General features: G+C 39.2%; 3 protein-coding genes across 3 annotated transcripts; all 3 read right to left on the bottom strand.

Annotated features, from left to right (window-relative positions):
• Window positions 1-1456: 1456 nt before the first annotated feature.
• LOC139114934 (ependymin-related protein 1-like) lies at window positions 1457-5445 on the bottom strand. The gene is made up of 5 exons (XM_070676852.1): window positions 5149-5445; window positions 3587-3671; window positions 3035-3202; window positions 2273-2382; window positions 1457-1698 (listed from the first exon to the last, which is right to left on the bottom strand). Exons 1-5 carry the CDS (start codon window positions 5377-5379, stop codon window positions 1642-1644), a joined length of 651 nt encoding a protein of 216 aa, XP_070532953.1. The 5' UTR covers window positions 5380-5445; the 3' UTR covers window positions 1457-1641.
• Window positions 5446-7652: 2207 nt separating this feature from the next.
• Window positions 7653-11410, bottom strand: LOC139114933 (ependymin-related protein 1-like). Its single transcript, XM_070676851.1, has 5 exons — window positions 11011-11410; window positions 10093-10177; window positions 9695-9862; window positions 8769-8878; window positions 7653-7804 (listed from the first exon to the last, which is right to left on the bottom strand). Exons 1-5 carry the CDS (start codon window positions 11233-11235, stop codon window positions 7745-7747), a joined length of 648 nt encoding a protein of 215 aa, XP_070532952.1. The 5' UTR covers window positions 11236-11410; the 3' UTR covers window positions 7653-7744.
• A 2000-nt stretch (window positions 11411-13410) lies between these two features.
• Window positions 13411-19042, bottom strand: LOC139152846 (uncharacterized). The gene is made up of 5 exons (XM_070726198.1): window positions 18806-19042; window positions 16364-16445; window positions 15405-15572; window positions 14153-14250; window positions 13411-13535 (listed from the first exon to the last, which is right to left on the bottom strand). Exons 1-5 carry the CDS (start codon window positions 19040-19042, stop codon window positions 13452-13454), a joined length of 669 nt encoding a protein of 222 aa, XP_070582299.1. The 3' UTR covers window positions 13411-13451.
• Between the last annotated feature and the right edge of the window lie 497 nt (window positions 19043-19539).

Genomic DNA, 19539 nt, shown 5'->3' with positions numbered 1-19539 from the left:
AGAGATGGATTTTTTAAGAAGGCCCCCTTTCTTCTTTAATAAAGCTTGTAATATTCGTTCCCTTTTAAGACACTGTATCTCATCGAAAGAAGTGAGAGCAATTATTAAAATTTCTTATTTCTTAGATTCCTATGTACAAGAAAGCTAGTTTTAACACGTGTGCCAATTTATTTCAAGGATAGTGGACCACTGAACGGTACGCATGCGTATTATGTTGTAATTTCTGTAGAAGGTGTAGGGTATGAATGTTGCTTGTAAGGGACTGTTTCAGATTGTCGCATAAGTTCAAAAAGCGAAATTCATACATTACGGTGGGAGGGGATTTGACTTCCATTCAATAAGTGAACTTCGCTTTCGCAGTTTCATTTTGTGATTGCAAGTTCTCTTTACATTATGCGTAAAAATAAACAAAAAACTGCGCACTCGCGTCAAAAAAGTTTGCTGTAACTATTGAACTCGTTCGTGTCATGCTGAAAGTGGCTAGTACTCAAATTTGATCGATTACTTGACAATGTACTGTGGTCTAGGGAAACATATTCTCCAGAAGCTATAGCAAAATGCTACATTGTACTCTCAGCCAGACATCATCATTTCGCACTTTTGAACTTTCGTTTAGGGGGAGGGGGAGGGGGTTTTGATCTAAACGAAGGAATTTCGTTTCTTGAACTTATGCGACAATCTGAGAGGGTCCCCAAAATATACGAAGTCTGCTTCACTGAAAACGTAGGATTTGGTTGTTTCGTCATTCGCTACACGGAATACAGCGCCAAGCTATGGCTGATATGGAAAGCCCACACACATCTGCTAAGATAACGGTATGATTGACGGATAAAAGTGTTTTTCTGAGTCCTTCGTCTACTCCATTATGTGCGAATACACTCAATCGCGATGTGTCTGTCGATCGCAGTCGTGTTTTTTAAATATTCTACCATGATGATTCTGGTAAAACAAAACCAGAATGTTTAATACCAGTGCGGTTTACTGCAGTTGTAATTATGTCCGAGCCGGTTTCGCGCATTTCAATGCGTTATGCAGTAAACTCAAGTATATCAGAGCAAAACTGCGCGTGCGCTAACCATCGACACATCTAATTTAAATAACTAATCCACTTTTTTGTGCGTCATTTACACATGATACCTTCGAACGACATTTTAAGTCCAACACGATGGAACTAATTTGGGATAATTGGATGGTGAAGTAATGTCGATATCATCTACAAATGTTAGCTAATCTGCTTTTCATTTTACATTGCACTTTTGTTTTTATAAGTAATTTGTAATATTGTAACATTTAACTATAGGGCACCTAACATTTTTGAGAAATTTGAAAAATATGTAAATCCAATTATCACAAATTAGTTCAAATCGTGTTGTCCTTGCTTTTGACAACTGTGATGAAAAGATACGAAAAGCAGCATTGCACAAGAAATATTTATTCAAAAAACATTATTGATCTATCAGCAAGGCGAAGTTAACTAATTACGCATTTTGCCAAATAGTTGGCTTAACTGAAAATTTGGAATACAGTGATTTACGAAAGTCAAGAATCATTTAAATTACGTGACAAGAACAGCGTTGACGCCTCAAATTTCGCTGTCTCTGAAACTGAAGTATCGTTTGTTATCATCATAGCATCGCCTCTCTAACGTCCGCGTCTGCTGACCCATTTCAGTATATCCGATCCAACGCTGGCTGCTTCCTATAAATGACAATAAGCAAATAAAAAAGCACACAAAGATAATTGATTTTATTGAAATAATGCCATAGTACTAGTATGTCCGTTAAAAATTTTGTACATATTATTTCTTAGCGATGTTGCTAAGATACTTTAATAAAGGAACATCGTTGATGGTCGACTTCACGTGAAGGACACCCACCCCATTACACACAGTACTTCACCTTAAACGTCACTATTCGGGTCTTAAAATTAATTTTGTGCGTCAAGTTGAAAGAGAGAGACTGTCTTATATCATGTCGAATCGGCTCGTCAATGACCGAATGCAGAATGTATGCATCTGTTGATGCAAGAGTATGGAATGTCAATCACCACTTATGATTATATAGGTTTAAAATGACATACATGTTTTGAGGGGGAATGTTTTCCTAGATTGTGACAATGGCCACATTTATAAGAGATTGGACTCCCCGTAGGTAAATACACATCTAAACGACTCTCGAGGCTTTTTCACTTATAAGATGCAACAGAGTTTGAACTCGACACACTGCAGACGCTAATAGTTTCTTCTTCATATGAAATCCTCTGATTCACTTACTTGAAAAGTGACAGCCTTCGCCTCGTAGCATATCAAGGGAACGTCGAACAAAGAGGGGTCTTTCAACCCCAAAGTCAAGTTGTAAAACCCTATGGACCGAAGTTGTGACACTAGAAATACAATGAAATTCAAAATACAGTAAGGCGACTTTCATGGCATGGATTGTGGCGACGTCTGTATTTGTTCATATAGTGTATAATATGCTAAACAACAGTCTTACCTATAAATTAGGCAAATGAATAAATAAATAAATAAATTGTGCTGTTCCGATAACATGGTTTTCAAAACTAGGAAAGTAGGTCGGCAAGGATTTTTTTCCTAAATATTTTTATTTTTTGTTTATTTTATTTTTCAGGGGTTCAGGGTTGTCAAACACTGGCCACAACATTTCCAGAAAAATGTATAATACATATAAAAGAAGAAAACATAAAAGATATCCTCGTTCAAGCAAAATTCAAATGCCAAGTAACGAACGCGTGATTTTACGTTTTTCTTTCTTTCCTTTTTTTTTTACTCCCGTGTTTGCACAGCGCTAAAAAGCTTAGGATAGGAAGGTAAAAAATATGGGTAGGTCGGGTTATCGGAACAGCACAATCTTTTTTGTTTTTTGTTTTGTTTTTTTTTTGTAGCTAAAGCAGGGGTACAAATTTTAAATCTGTGCCAAAATAAGATCCAATATTGAAGACGAGAAAACAGTATTTGATCAAGCAAAGATTGGACGTGGATTCAGACTCGGATGACGATGTTAGGTAGGTCGCTTACTTTGTGGGTGTACCGAGAGGTGATCGACTAACACCGGTATGCACTCATCCTCAGTAACCGTGATGTACTCCGTGGCGTTTGATGTTTCGAAGACTGAGTTGACTTCATACGTTCTCCCGTGAAGCAGATCTCCCCCTAGGCTGACGACACCTCGGTCGATACCATCGTCTGAAAAGAAAATACATGTACCACATTTTTCTCTTCTAGCAGCTGGGATGAGGGTGTATCGGATTTGGGAGGATACATCTAGGACTGCGAATTGTCAAATTTGTCCTGCCTCCTTCAACTGTACATAGCCTATATACGGACAAACAGGTCACTGTTTCGTTCAAAAGTTGATAACTTGGTTTTCCATAATTACGTTGAACATTCACTTCTGACCTTTCACTCTGATATAGCTATTTCGATTTCCGGCGCCCTCTTTAATTAAGCATGTGTACTCAGGTACAATGTATAGTCTGAGTATCAATTAAATAAACTCTGTCAAAGTATTTCCGCGGAATCCATTACTGCGATTATATCAACGTTATATGCCATCTTTACGTCCGTTACCTGGAATACATGCAAAATCGTTGTACGTGCCGGGTAGGTCAGCTTTTAGGCAAACTCTTTCATCGATGATTATATATTGCGCATTCTGGAAATAAAAGAATACAATACACGTTACTTTTGTAAAAAAAAATCTGTAAATAAAGTATAAAGCTAAAGTTGAAAAGACAATCGCCACGTTCTCTAAGCAAAAGATGATGTGACTGAATGGACAAAGTCAAATAGGTGAAAATTAAAATTTATTGATATCACATTCATGGATTTCAAAGGACAAGATGTGACAGTAGATGTAGTTTAATTATTGAGCTAAGGTTATCGTGTTTTTTTTCCGTTACAAGCACTAAGAAAAATATTCTACATTCACATCATCGTCTGATGTGCAAGATGTGAGCTACATTGTCGGGTCAATGCACGTAGTCTGATGGGTCCTGTACGTTGCATCCTAGTTCCGACACGTATAGTTCTGCCCTATGCGTACCGGACATTACAAGTTCCGTGACGATATAACCCACACATCTCAACATCATGGAATATTTACAGCTGTCTAGTTGATAAAGCGTATCTGATGTCCGATGTGACAGTAGGTCGCCTGTACTACAATGCATGGACGACCTCGCGCTAGAAAGCAGGACTGTAAATTTGAACAAAAACACCCGGATGAACAATGTATTTCGATACATCGCTAAGTTTTAATAACACAGGTGATATAGGTTTCCAGGCAGAAAACCGCAAGAGTAGCCCACCTAATATGGGGGCACAATATAGCGATGCTACCAGAGGGCTCTTATCAGTGATGATTGGTTGACAAAACGATAAAACTGACACTAGTGACGTCATTTGCTTCGAAACCATAGAAATTATACGTGTTTGCCCCGCAAAGGGGCTGAAATATTACTTCCGAAATTTTGAACAAGAGTCTCCCTGTCAGCATTGTTGCAGGGCACACAAATAATCAAGCCTACAATTACTCTTTAAGGTAGAACGCGCCCCCGGGACAGATATTTGGACTCTCAAACTTTAACAATTCTTTTCTGATATACCACTTTTTACAGCTCTTGGTATAAGAAAACTTTTCACCGGCTTAGATTTTCGAAATTCGAAAATTTTATTTTCCTCCATAGAGATAGCACAGGGATGGCGGCCGTTTTGAAATTTAAATATCGGTAAATCATGGATTATTTGTGTCTCTAGTACCAAAATTTGCACGGTTACCCCGATTTTTATTCTTGATTTTGAAAGTGAATGGTTGAAAGATTCCTTGAGGAAAGTTTAAGCAAAAATTTAAGTCTCAATTTCGTGGCGCGTATTACCTTGAGCGTGTGGTAAAGTATGAAATTACGGCACTTCTCTTGACTGTCAACGAACCGATGACTGCCGTGCTACTATATGTAGTTGGACTACGACATGCAAGCATGCGAGAATATAAAAAAATCGACACAGGCAAATTTAAAGCCGAGGGCTGCTTTTAAAGAAAATATGGTAAATTTTCACGTTGTTGTCTTAAACTTCTAGACATTTATCGACAGCACAACACAACATTGTTATCCTTAACGAACACAACTTACCAAGGTGAAATCGTTGATTATTCGCGTAGTGGAATCAATTGTGACTATTTTGTCGGCGTAGAAGTCGTAGTGTACGGTCGAAACATCAGTGGCTACATTGCCCCCTCGCTCAGTATCGTAGTAGCTGCCAAACTGGACCATCGTGCTCTCCAGTTGATTCGGATGGCAGCATTTGTAAGCCACGGTCACGGTCGAAGTAACGACCACGCAGATTAATAAGGCAAACTTCATCGTCGACGTTCTGAAAACTCTCTTTTCATGTATTGCAGAATTTAAAAACACGAGATATGAACTAACGTAAACCTGAAACTTGGAGATAAAACATATCATACGATTTAAGATAGCGCATGTCACTAAAAATATTTTAAAAATATACATTTGCACCCTACTTCTTGAATCAGTGATCGCGCCCTCTACATTGGGATATACGTTGTGCATAAACCTGGCATTTTAGTTTGATCTCGGAATAAATCTGAACAAAATGAAACAGAGGCCAAATTAAGAGGTAGATATACTGTTATGTTCTGACGTCAGTTTAGTTGTATTTGCTTTCCACAGATCATAAGTGGGATCATACGACCTTGGCGATAGTAAGTTCGGGTTTGAGTCTTGGGGTAAAAGCGACAGGGAGATGTGCACTTAGACAAAATAACCAGTCTTGTGTTCAGAGCTTCAGTTGTTTCTTGATATACATGTATTCTATCTTTTGATATTACCTCACAGTTAGCACAACCCTGAAAAACGTCTGGCGCGCTGGACAAGCGTTCCTCGACCATCGTTGCTTGTTTCAAAGTGAGCGTTGTAACAACTTTGGAACGATGGTATTTCAAACGGAAACATTTAAGATCTTATGACTAATCAAAACCACTTTGATATAGCTATATTCCAAATATAGGATCCAACTTGATTTAAGCAATTCATTTGACGTGATATTGACCGATAGATACTGTATGCTTTTGAAGAAAAGTGCACATTACTCACATTTCACATTGCAACTGCAATATACATCATCTCCGGAACAAAGCCAGAAGAGATCCACGTCTTGTACTATACAAGTCGCAAAGATTGTACCGACCATGCCATCTAACGCGTGGAGTGAAGGTTTGACTTCAGACAAAGATTTCACCTCGGTGATTCTATGAAGCCCCGTTTCAAAGCATCGGCCGTGTATGGCAACTAAAACAGCGCCACCATGGCTCTGGGACGATTCCATCGGTTTGGTTGATAAAGTTATCTACAGTAGAAGCGATGGTGCTGGTTGTCCTAACCGAAACGATCTCTTTGTGAAATAGGTTACCCATAACACATTGCAGCTATCTCATCTCATCTCAGTTCTCATGGTTCTGGTATCATTGTAATACTATCCTCCATATAGGACATTGCATGCACAGTGGCAAGTTTGTTTTTCCTTATAATTATTTCTTCGACCAGTTAGAATTCTTAGTTTACAGTAATGTATCATTCCAGTGTGACAGCAAACAGTGTGGCAGGGAAAGAAAACTTACAGACTTACTGTAAGGCAATCATGCCGCCCTGTTTTGTCATGGTAGTAACCGCCAAACTGACACATGTTGCCCTCTATCTGCCTCGGGTGGCAACTTTTGTACACCAAGGTCTAAGTGACCATAACACAGAGAATCATCAAATATTTCATGGCGATGGTAACTTCTCCTTAATAGGGACTATGCCGACTTTCAAGGACAGACAATATTCTTGAGCCAGCTTTTACGTTATTTTTGTACTAATTTTATGGAATGATGGAATGATCTAATTGCATTCTGTGTTTGACGAAATTTTACATTCTTTTTTAAAAATAAATTTATTCCAACAAAATGGCATATAGCACTTGTTCTTTAGCCTGTCATATTGGCCCCTTCGGTGGTAAAACTATCAAAAGTTCACATAGTTATATTCAGACGTGGAAGAACCACACACTGAAACATATACAAATATAACATGCGTATTATCTTCCTAAGCTTAAAGGTATACTGTCACCTGTTCCAAGTTTGCCACAGTTACCATGGAAAGAGAAGATCTAACCAATCACAGATTTTAAGCAGGTGGCCGCTTTTTAAAAACAACGCCCTCACATGGGCATTTTGAATACCAAGGGACGCCCCTTTGACCATATATGGGCATATTTAGATTACAGGTGACTGTATACCTTTAAGATTGACTATCGATTGCGAAATGTACGCAAAGAATTGCACCAAGTTTTGAAATCGACACGGCCGATCATGCAGAAGTATGACTCACGCGACGAGAGAACAGATTAAGTTGTCAGGCGATGTTGTCTATTCGTCCGTTAATGAGAAAATAGGTCGCACAGCGTTATTGCTCCGCTATGAAGAATTCTGCACATTATAATGTACATTATTTTATAACCGTTCTATCTCAAGATATCCAACCGCGGGACTCTTCCAAAAATTAGATACTTACATATTTGCTCTGGAGAACTTTAATCTAGTATAATGAATACAACAAAATGAAATTCGAATCCACGAAGAAAAACAGTGCATAACATATGGACATAATTAAGATCACGTCATTACTTCTTCATGTAAAGGTTTCCTTGGTAACGGTCAGCTAAGATTATCTACTGATATCCGGTTCTTCTGATCCACTGCATAATATGGGATCCAAGCTTCGGTGCATCCTTTTGTCAATGAATAGACCAAAAGAAAAAGAAAAAGAAAAAATCATTACTGCTATGCTTAAATATGCCACAGGACATGCTTTTATAGAGTTCACCTCATCAAAAAGGTTAGCGAACATGGTTTTCCCTTAAAGGTATACTGTCACCTCTTCCAATTTTGCCACAGTTACCATGGAAAGAGAAAATCTAACCAATCACAGATTTTAAGCAGGTGGCTGTTTTTTTTAAGTCAGCGCCCTCACATGGGCATTTTGAATACCAAGGAACGCCCCTTTGACCATATATGGGCATATTTAGATTACAGGTGACTGTATACCATTAACAGATTAAAGGCCGGTCACCGTAAATTTGCATATTCCATATATGGTAAAGGAGGCGGGGCTCAGCGTACTACCCCGTAACACCTGTAGCTGTCGATCCTCCATATTTGATACGTCAAGGGACATGCAGACAAAGCCAAAGCTGTAAGTATGCCATGGCTGGTCGTTGGGGCGCCTTTTTTAAAAAGCGGCCACTCGTGTAAAATATGTGATTGACTATTAAAAACAGGTGACCGTTAAGGTACTACGTGCCTGATTTTGAAAGACTTCAACTTTTGCTGAAACTATCCATGAGGGAATTTAAACCATGTCCTTTCGAAATCAATAATTAAAATCAGGGGTAACCGCACAAAATTGGACACTAGAGACACAAATTACCCAATGCCTGTATATCGCGACGCTTTAAATTTGAAATGGCCGCCTTCTCTGTGTAAGCTCTAGGGGGGTGGGGGGGGGGAGAGTAAATTTTTCAATTTTTACAAAAAGGGCCGGTGAAAACTTTATTTACTCCCTGAGCTTTGAGCCATACAAGTGGTAGGCCAAAGACAGTAATTGTAAAACTGTGGGAATCAGAATATCTGTCTCCAAGACGCATTCCTACCTTTAAAAATTGAAGTGACGACTATGTTGAATCGCGTACCTACCTTAGCTGCAACTGTTTCAACGCCGTTGCAGATCTCAGGAACATCAAACACGGAGGGGTCTTTGAATCCCAAAGTGAAATCATAGAACCCTATGCACTGTATCTGCGTTGCTGTAGGACGACAAAAAGTAAAAAAAAGAAAAAAAAAGTTTTGAGTCGATCTTGAAAGTAGAAGTTCAGACTAACGACCACGAATTGCAATGCTTGGATAATTAGGTTTTTTTTTTAAAGATCCGTCGCTCGGGGAGCGTAGGAAGCGTCCTCGAGCGACGGATCTTCCGGTCTAAGGGATGGGTAGCGTAACTTTTGATGAACGTTTTGATATTTTTTGTTATCTATGGCAAATTTTGTTTTCAATGCTAACCACAGCTTGTTCTACTCCCAAAACATATTCAGATACATAGTATCCAGCTTTAAGTTGATTAGTTGAGTATACAATACAACACACTGTAGACGCTGTGTTGACAAGCCAAATAGTTGGTATTTCAACATGTGTTAGGGAGCTCCAGCAGAGAAAAACACTTTCAATCTATGTAAATGCAAAGTTGAAAAATCATCAACAGTTACAGCGATAGTGGCCCTTTAGTTAACTGCGCATGTGCGATATGGGATAATGTAACTGAACTCGGCAGTAAAATCACTGAATCAAACATAATTACTAAGAGTAACTTGACAATTCACTGTATCCTCAAATAATCCGACAGTAGCTGATTTCGTGTAGCATATTGCATTTCTTCAACGAGTAATGAACACCGCGCGCGAGAAAAAAAATAATAACGATAAACAGTTTAGAATTTCAGATTCAGATTCTTGTCCCACTCTCATTTCCTTCGCATGTATCCGTTCAACGCTAAAGAATCATTGTAAGAAATTCAAATGCAATTATATAAACATAACGGCTTTTTAGAAACAGAATTGGTAGGTTACTCTCAGGGCCATTGGAGATGTAGTCCACGACAACGGTGACACAGTCATCTTCTGTCACAGTGACGTACTGGGTGACATTGGTGTCTTCAAAGGTCGTTTGTACGCCGTACGTTCTACCATAGAGCACGTCAATTCCGAGTACCAGCGGTCCAAGGTCAATTGCATTATCTGAAAAGGAAACGCCTAGAATTTTGAACCACTCTTTCGTTTTGGACAGTGTCTGTATAATCATAATAATACTTTTGTTCATGATTTTTCGAGTCTCCGACTAGAAATCCTGTTTTAATTGTTACCGGTACTTATCCTTCTCACTAAGGTCTGCACTGTATATTATTATTTTTGGAATGTGAATATACATGCACATTATTGAATCTGTTCTAACGAATCAGAAAGATAACCTGGGATACAAGTAAAATCGTCGTAGGTGCCGGGCAATTCTGCCTTCCAGCAATGTTCTTCTTTAACTATGATGTACTGTGTGCTCTGTGGAGAGAGAGAGAGAGAGAGAGAGAGAGAGAGAGAGAGAGAGAGAGAGAGAGAGAGAGAGAGAGAGAGAGAGAGAGAGAGAGAGAGAGAGAGAGAGAGAGAGAGAGAGAGAGAGAGAGAGAGAGAGAGAGTTTGTGTGTGTTACACAGAGAGAAACAGACGACCGACAGATATCGAGAGGGAGAGACAGAGAGAGGCAGGAAGAGATGTAACGTCCAGTCTTGTATGTTGTAAACAATAGAGTGACTTACGAAACAGCGTGAAATTCGTTGAAGTGCGCCCCCATCAATCGAGAAACGTCTGTGTCCTTGCAGGTTCAGTATTAGTTCCGAAGCCTAGTCCGAATCGTTGATTTGATTCTCACGATATGAAATAGCTTACTTCCAATACAAAGGCATTGGGAGCGCAACCATCCGACATACATTCAAACACGAATCTGGGATGATTCCATCTGTCGACAGATATATTTATCTACAACAGCATAAATGATGATACCAATGTGAGGCTGACATTAAAATAAACTTACAAGCGAAATTTCCCACCATGCATTTGCTCGTATGTTAAGTTGATATGATCCAAACTTTCCCACTAAACAGCACGCCGTATGTGTGTCTGTCTGTGTGTCTGTCTGTGTGATTGTATGATTGTATGTATGTATGTATATATATATATATATATATATATATATATATATATATATAACTTTAAATTCAAAGTAATTTGTGTTATTATTTATGATGCCGATATTTTAGTATCGAGGGCACCGTATATTGCTCATAAGGACATCTGTGTACTTACAAATATATGGTCAAGGATTGAACTTGCCTTACCGTGTTAAAGTCGTTGATTATTCGATTATCGAAATCAACTGTGGCGATCTTCTCGGCATAGAAGTCGTAATGCACCCTTGTCAATCCAGTGATCACCCCACCGCCACTCCCGTCTTGATAGTATCCGCCAAAATGACCAACGTTCCCCTCCATCTGCTTGGGAACGCAACATTTGTAAGCCACGGTCGAAACGACAGTGACGCAAAGAACCAACAAGAACTTCATGGTGAGAATGTCAGCGTTTTCAATACGGACCACTGCAGAAATATGTGACCATGGGTAAAGTTAGAAGGTCCCAGGTCAATTCAAAGTTTGTACTGCATATCGACTTATCTTCTTCGGCCGGTTAGATTTACTGCAAGATGGCACGATCTGGAGATATTGCATCTGTCCTCAATGTAAATATCGACGATAAAAAATATCGAAAATATGGTTCGCATCTGATTGTTATCGAAATTAAAAGCGACGTCCTCCGTGGTGACATGTCCGCAGCGCCCTCAGTGGCGACACTTTCCGGTCTTTGATAGATGATTTCCATTTAAAAAATTGCCCAGTTGTTTATCGATCATTTTGTTCCCGTTTAAACGGTTTACTTACTGGAATAATTTGTTAACGTCATGATAAATGCTTGTGGTAATAAATCATTCATCATAATAAATGTGTTCTTGAAATTTTATCGCTCGCAAAAAAAGGAACGATATTCTTCCGCTGCCTTGGATAAGCAATTGCACAATGCCATCCATTGTGATAAACTGACCTATGAAAATAATATAATAGTTGGACAAGCAATGAGGAATGAACGATTTATGTGCGTCTGGAAGATTAGCATATAATCACTATCTAATCGTTACGTAAGAGAATTCCTTTGATTGGCACTTGCGTCACCAGATGTGAATTGGTATATATAATAATAATAATAATATTTATTTCTTACACGCACTACACATACGTCTCAGTGCGATTTACATATTATAAAAAAGAAACAAACAAATACTAAAACCAGCAACAGCAATAGAAGAAAGGAAAACAAACAATGTCAAAATCTATCAACACCTGTACCATTCTCTTTCAATAAACAAAAGACGGTGATAAAAATGTAAAAAATTAATTGATAAAAATAAAATAAAACAAAAGACTGTGATAAAAATCATTACGAAAGCAGCAGAATAAATTGAAAATCCCAGTTAAAAAATCCCAGTTAAAAAGTCCCAGTTAAAAAACCAACAGAAGATGATGATCCTAAAAACTCAATCACAAATAGCACTGATTAAACAGATGAGTTTTTAAAAGACGTTTAAAACAGTCCACAGATCTGGCGTTGCGAATCACTGGCGGCAGCGAATTCCACAGAGCAGGTGCACAAACTGAGAATGCTCTCTGCCCTATGTCTTATTAAAGTTTCCATGAGGTGGCACCAACCGCAAAGAGTCAGCTGATCTGAGATCTCTCACTGGGGTGTAAATTTCAAGCAAATCGATTAAATACAGTGGTGCGAAGCGATGAATGGTTTTATAGGTGGTTAACAAAATTTTGAATTTGATGCGAGCACCAACTGGCAGCCAATGAAGATCAATGAGAACAGGTGTGATGTGATCGAATTTCCGAGTCCGGGAGACGAGACGAGCCGCAGCATTTTGAAGTGATTGTAGGCGATCCAGCTGAGTCTTATTAACACCATACAGGAGACTATTACAATATATACTATAATATATACTATAACTATATATCGGTGTAAAGCTCTTTTGTCTTCAGTCTCAGTGGAAAGTCCACGATGTCGACACAAGCATTCTTTTAAGTTTATCTCTAAATCTCGTAATGCAGTATTAGGTCTTGTTAATCCATGTCTTTTTTATAATTCGATGAAAGGGGGAAATGCATAATAAACGTGGTGAGTTTTTCGAGGGTAAGCTTACGTAGCCTGGGGACGCTTTGGGGGTGACGATCACCGCATATTGCATATTATCTCTATTGCGTGTCATGCATTTCTCATTTCTCAACGTTTAGTATAAACTGAGTATTATTCGGCTGGTTTGGAATTGAGGGCGCTCATGCAAAGTCAAAAAAATGCAGCAATAGGTACCCTTGAGATTTCCTGATATCTAACATGAAGAGAATGCTGATCATCCATATTGATTCTCCGTGCCCAACGGTTTCAGCAATACGACTCAACTTGACAAAAGCGTTCTTGTACGTGGGTATTGCTCCACGTCATTGTTGATAACTAATTTTATTCGGGAACAAAAATTAATCCACTCGTCTCTATAAAACTAACATGTTATTGTCCAATAAATGGAAATACTGAAAAGCAGATGGTTGTATCAAACCTGTATTTATTTCTACTTTCTATGTACGAATTCTTGAATAACTTTCCAACATGAAAACATTCCAATATTGCCGTGGTAAAGATGTGACTTTACGAAAATCCGCCCGGCTACATATGTTTAATTGGAAAGCCGTCGTTTAAATTCAAACTCACTGAGCAAAGCTTTAATGAACTGCGATCCTGGGATGGAATCTCCGCTTTCCTGAAAATAAAATAATAAAATTTCGTCTAAATAAGTTGTGGTAATGAAGGCACCACGTGACTGACTGGGTAAGCTGGAGAAAATGTATTGCCAAGCATTGAGCTCGAGGGAGACACTTCTTTTCTATTCGACAGTCTGTGTGCCCATATGTTCAGTTTCCTTTCATAGAGTATGAGCTAGTGGACGTCAAAGTTTTCACATATATATACTGCAAGATCATCCCAGTTAGTTACTTTTAATTATAAGGACTTTGGCACCAAGATTCCTCAAGCAAGATATGAGCAAGAGTTTGGAAAAAAACCTTATATTTCTAAGTGCGTATTTTCTTGAAGGAAGATCGCCGGTTTTTTGTTTTCAGATACGTATCAATTATTTCCATGCCATTCAGTGACACATTTTTGTGATACTCATTCAGCAAGCACTGAGAATAGACAGGCTGGAACTTCGGAGGGTAACTTTCTACGTCATTCTTTTTTGATGTGAAAGTTTTCGCACGTCGACTCTGTCCAATTGAAGAAAACTGAAATACAGAAATCTGAAAGATCCATCGCGGGGCACTCCCTTGAAGCGAGTGATATGCATCGCCCTCGTACGACAAATATTTAGATTCTTCTTACCTTGACGGGAACGGCGCAGATTGCAGGGACGTCGAAAACGCTTGGGTCTTCGATAGTGGTGGTTATATTGAAAAATGCCCCGCTATAAATGGTTTTCACTACAAAATAAAGAAAACATAAACCGTAATTTAGTGAAGAAATAAATTAGGCTCTGAACAAACATGCATGCATGCATGCATACATACATACATACATACATATATACAAACATACATACATACATACATACATGCATGCATGCATGCATGCATGCATGCGCGCACGCACGCAGGCACACACGCACGCACGCACGCACACACACATACATACATACATACATACATACATACATACATACATACATACATACATACATACATACATACATACATACATACATACATACATACATACATACATACATACATACATACATACATACATACATACATACATGCATGCATGCATGCATGCATGCCATGGCCTCTTTCTATTTCGGTGTACAAAAGCAAGTTTTGTTTTCGACTGGAGCAAGATTATGTGCAGCATTGGTAGAATGGAAAAATGCAATCTGATTAAGGCGACACAGACGACAGCAAAAGAATATCGCATAAATAACGACGTCGCCGTACGCTACATCTGATTTTAACCAGTTTTGAGTAAAATGTTGACTTTAAGCGGAAGTGAATATTCCTATATTATAGCCTAAACATGGGACTATGTGCCCGAGGGTAGGTGACCATTTGCCCGACGTAAGGAAGGCAAATGGTCTCCTGCCCCGAGGGTACATTGTCCAATGTTTGGGCTATAATGTTTTTTAACATGCTTCTCTTACACAGTTTTCACTCAAAATATTTAGATTATTGGCAAATGATAATCCAATACTTTATTTCTACCTTAGACGAAAATCCGTTAACATTGGAACGATTTTCATCATCGAATGGCGCAATGATATATTTAAACTACTGTTATGCGGTTTATCAATTTTTTTTCTGCAAAATTTTCCAAAACCGGATTTACTGCGCAAAACGTGAAATATCGACATTTTTACATAGAAAAGTTGTCAAGTTGAAAATAGCTGCGGTTCACTTTCAGTCCAATGGTGACTATACGGCCCTGACGTCATCGAAGAGTTGTCATTGAGCGCGCGACGTTCGATATACGAGGCATGTAATATTAACAAAATAAGAATAGGGACACTTCTTCTAGAATGAACACTCACCTTGAGGAAAGGAAAACAAATAAAGAAATAAAAACGGAATAATATACATACCATCTTGTGCCTTAGCTAATCCCTGGATACCGAAAGGAGTGCACAATGATCGTTCGACCACGGCGATTGAACTCACGTTTACATCATACAGCACGGTGTCAAACATGTAGCTATCGGCGATCAGTTCACCATCGAAGTGTGCCATTGTTGCGACGTGTACAGCACGTTCTGATATAAAAAACAATCACGACTATACCAAGATCGTGTTGCCGCAAGTGGTAATATTCGATCGGCGGATACATGAATCTCACAAAAAATTTAACATGTTCTTTCGCCCATTTTGTTACTAGTACCTACAAACACTATTAGCACTGACTCTGTCCATCCCCGCCCACCCCAGTATCAGTATTAAAGCCAAAGCAAGTAAATTCTCTGTTTTGCGTCCGATATAGGCTGTTAAGCGGTTACAAATTGCAGAAACATAAATTAAACACAATTTGCCCGCATTCGATATTTTTTCATACAACAAGCACACTCCTGCAACTATTTGCTTCCAGATGATACCGTTTTCGGCCACAAAATGCCGCAAAACAGCACTGGTTTTGTCGCAAATCCGAACGTCATAGCCTGAACGTTACAAATAATGAAATATTCTGCAAGAAAAGAATGTGTTTTCCCCTAAAAATTCCAAAAAGCGTACTAGCGCGTGGACGCAAAACAAGAATTAAGTTACTTTTGACTAATGGACAAACGACAGACATGGCGGACAGATACGGTTGCTTTCTTTGCAGTTGACTGCGGAGGAGACTACTAGTATTTCCATGAATGAGAAAATGAAAGTTGTCTCCTTGAAAACTTCAACCGGGAGAAGAAAAATCTAACAACATATCAAAAACCAAGTGAGAATAATAAAATTTTCAGGAAACATGTCATCATTTGTTTACACCGTCGTGGTTAATAATTTGTACGCATCTCAAGTATACGCCTGGCCCAGCAAAATATTAATCCACCATGCTTACCGGGGATGCATACGTCATCTAGAATGGTTCCTTGTAGCGCTGACTTCGTACACATGCCTTCCTCAATGGCGTATTGTAATTTCTACAGAAAATACAGATAAAGGCATAAAGAAGACGAAACGCGATGAAAACATATGCGACGGACGCAGGAAATTTTGTAACAACAATAAAACACAATCTTCGAGTTAGCACAACAGAGTTGGAATTCAATAGCCTAGGACCTAACCGTAGTTTTGATTTCCCAAAACTTGCGTTCAGCTTCATTGTCCTCTGGTTTTTCTTTCAAACCGTTGAATTGCTGATTTGACAGTGAATCAGACGACACCGACCATGACTTTCAGGGCAAATCCAGTATGTTATCGGTATTTACGACTGAAAAGCATATGTTGCAGATAACACGATTGGAACTAATTTGGGAGAATTGGATCTTTATATTTTTCAAACTTCTCAAAAGTGTCGGGTATACTATAGCCGGATGTGGCAGTATTGGAAATTACTCATAAAAGAAAGTGCATTGTTTAAAGAGAAAAGCAGATGAACTTATATTTGTAGATTAAATCGACATTAGTTCACTATCCAATTATCCCAATTTAGTTCCGATCCTGTTACATGTGTATACATTGTAGAAAAGCGTGGACTAGGCTTGCTTATGTAAATTGTTATCATTACTGTCGGGAAATGAAAAGATGAGTTCTTGGAGTGCTATAAATATATTCTGATGACCATCTTCTCCAGAAGGTTTGGTGTAGATTGGCCAGGTATGGCAGCGCGTAGGTTAACCTCGCTATAGGTGTGATTGGTGCGAAATTCTGATCAGTTACTTCATCCGTGTCGATCGCTGTCTGTAGAAGGACGGTGTCAACATGCGTCAATGGAACAAAAGTGCTGGTGATGGTGGTTGCGGATCCGCGAGATATAAACGTACGTCAATGGACGACCGTTCAATATTTTGTCGACGATAGTCTGCAGTTCGTCCACGGATACGAAGGTGCGACCCAGTACTTTCCGTAGACAGTTCTTTGTCAAGTCGAATAATCCTTCATAGTAGCCTCCGAGCGGAAGTTAGGTGCGCGTTTGGGGTTAAAACCCCATCTGATACCCTTTCCAGACACTTGCAACGAGAAAGGCGCTTCGATTGTTCGACATTATCTTTCAAAGGTACGATCGCCTGGCTGCAAATCGTCGGGTACCACTTCTGGGTGTATTGCAAGGGTTACAGTGCAAAAGACTAACGAAAGCCACAGAGGGACGGTGCGTATTAGCCTTGCTGTTATCAAGGTATATGCGTTATATGAAGTACAAGAGTCACTAAAGAAACTGTTGCAAATGAATTGAACAAAGTCTACTGACCACTTTGACATCACACCTGACATCATGACAGTTTACTTTTAGAGAAGTGAATTTTATGTTAATTTGACCTTTACACACCATGTATGGATAAAAAGCCTTAAAATTGTGAACAAAGTAGAATTCGTAGTTAGCAGTCGAAAAAAAACATATCGTGTCGGTTTGTCTGTTCCTCCTATCCTCACCCCTTAAGTTCCCTTCGCCATTATTACTTGGTCGGATGTGCGTTGGAAACGGCAGTGGTTGCGAACTTCTTTCACAAAAAATATTCTTTGTTTCAAATAACGACCGGTCAAATCATAGACCCTCGAGGGTCTGTGGTCAAATCAAAGAATAGTCAAGATAGGGGTCAGGTAAGGTCAGATTAGCCAAATGATATACATATATCGTTTGGCGTATCTGACTTTATCTAGCCCTTGAGTATCGAAATCCAGGTCATTTTATATTGCTTTGCGTCTGCTATGCGAATTTGCTTGTGACAGCGTTTTTTTATGAGTGTCGCCACTGTTTGGCGTGCAGTGCAAATGTATCTCAGAAAACTCAGGATGCAAAGTCATGCATGGATCATACAAATATGCAAGATCAGAAATGGGAAATCTTGACCAAAATTGAAAGCTGTAAATCAATAGAGCCTTGACATAATTTCGAAAAATTTCTAGTTGCCAGTACTTACCTAGTCACGTGTGGTGGCGTACATGTAAGCATGGGTCACAACGTCAAGAATTTTTGCACCTTGCATGACCTTGCATTAAATCTTATAGCTACTCGAATTCGGAAAGGCGTTGCTAACCTGTCAGTGAAAGGGCGATTTGGCAGCCGATTGTGGGTTTAGAAAATAATCACTGATACATCCTTTCGCCGAGTAAAATTAAGCTCCCCGTCTTACAGTCATATTTTTTTATTCTCTTTAAATGGCTTTGTGCACAACGAAGCGATATGGACCGAGTATTTCGTACATGAGCACGGTGTAACACTACAGTGGGGTCTCCAAGGAGACGTTGACCGAGTTCCACGGGAAATCTCAGTGCACCTGGCAAACCCCGGCTCTGGTTGGTCAGATTTGGTTCAGGAATTCAAAAGATAAAAGAAACGTACCTTACTATAGTCCTGTATTAACTTGTAGTTTTTCGGCTTTACTCCCACATAAGCCAATTTTTGGATGTCTGAATCTACATGGATTGAGAGCGCCCTGCTGTAGACTGCATTCTCCTTTGTTTTATCGGTAACATAGCCGCCGAACTCACCAAATTGACCCTCCCATTTTGTCGGAGGGCAGCAGACGAAGGCAGAGGCATACGCGAGTGATGACAGCAAGAAGATGATGATCTCCATGGTTTCTGCGTCCGATCTCTGTACTAGTAGCTTTATTTTGACCTGGTAACACTTCGCCGACTGTCACTAGCACTGGATCTGAGTAAGATGATTAGAAATGCCGTCGAGGGCGCTGTCTATTACAGCGATACAGCTGAGGTGTTGGCCAATGAAACTGATATCATCAACTATGGTCTTCCTAGGGAAGAAGCAGAACGGTGCATAATCCGCGGTGCATTGCGGCCAGTCGATATGCTAATAGAAATATGTCAAATAGAAAATAGATAATGGGCTAACAGACAATGTTCAAACTTTTTTTAATGTGAAACTCTTTTTAGTCCCTTTCGAAATGAACAGATTTTCAACACTGGCGAAATTATGAGAAATTGGTAAAAACCCTTGTGAGGATAGTACTTTGCGGCCCATCACTAGTTCATTTCCAAACATTATCGTAAATGTTAGTTATCATAGAAACATGCCAATTTTTTGACAAACTGGATGACCTATGACCTCGATTT

Source organism: Ptychodera flava, chromosome 16 (assembly GCF_041260155.1).
Source record: "Ptychodera flava strain L36383 chromosome 16, AS_Pfla_20210202, whole genome shotgun sequence".
NCBI classification, from domain to species: Eukaryota; Metazoa; Hemichordata; class Enteropneusta; family Ptychoderidae; genus Ptychodera; species Ptychodera flava.
Note: the sequence above shows the minus strand (reverse complement) of the source record. Positions and strands in the feature narration are given on the sequence as shown.

Coding starts and splice junctions, on each gene's coding strand:
- LOC139114934 (XM_070676852.1), bottom strand. CDS start 5,379: ATGAAGTTTGCCTTATTAATCTGCGTGGTCGTTACTTCGACCGTGACC. Junction 3,672..5,148: donor TAATCAACGATTTCACCTTG/GTAAGTTGTGTT, acceptor TTTTATTTCCAG/AATGCGCAATATATAATCAT. Junction 2,383..3,034: donor CCTCTCGGTACACCCACAAA/GTAAGCGACCTA, acceptor TTGTATTTCTAG/TGTCACAACTTCGGTCCATA.
- LOC139152846 (XM_070726198.1), bottom strand. CDS start 19,042: ATGGAGATCATCATCTTCTTGCTGTCATCACTCGCGTATGCCTCTGCC. Junction 15,573..16,363: donor AGATGACGTATGCATCCCCG/GTAAGCATGGTG, acceptor TTTTTATATCAG/AACGTGCTGTACACGTCGCA. Junction 13,536..14,152: donor TCTGCGCCGTTCCCGTCAAG/GTAAGAAGAATC, acceptor TTTTATTTTCAG/GAAAGCGGAGATTCCATCCC.
- LOC139114933 (XM_070676851.1), bottom strand. CDS start 11,235: ATGAAGTTCTTGTTGGTTCTTTGCGTCACTGTCGTTTCGACCGTGGCT. Junction 8,879..9,694: donor CATCTCCAATGGCCCTGAGA/GTAACCTACCAA, acceptor GTCGTCCTACAG/CAACGCAGATACAGTGCATA. Junction 7,805..8,768: donor TTGAAACAGTTGCAGCTAAG/GTAGGTACGCGA, acceptor CATTGACAAAAG/GATGCACCGAAGCTTGGATC.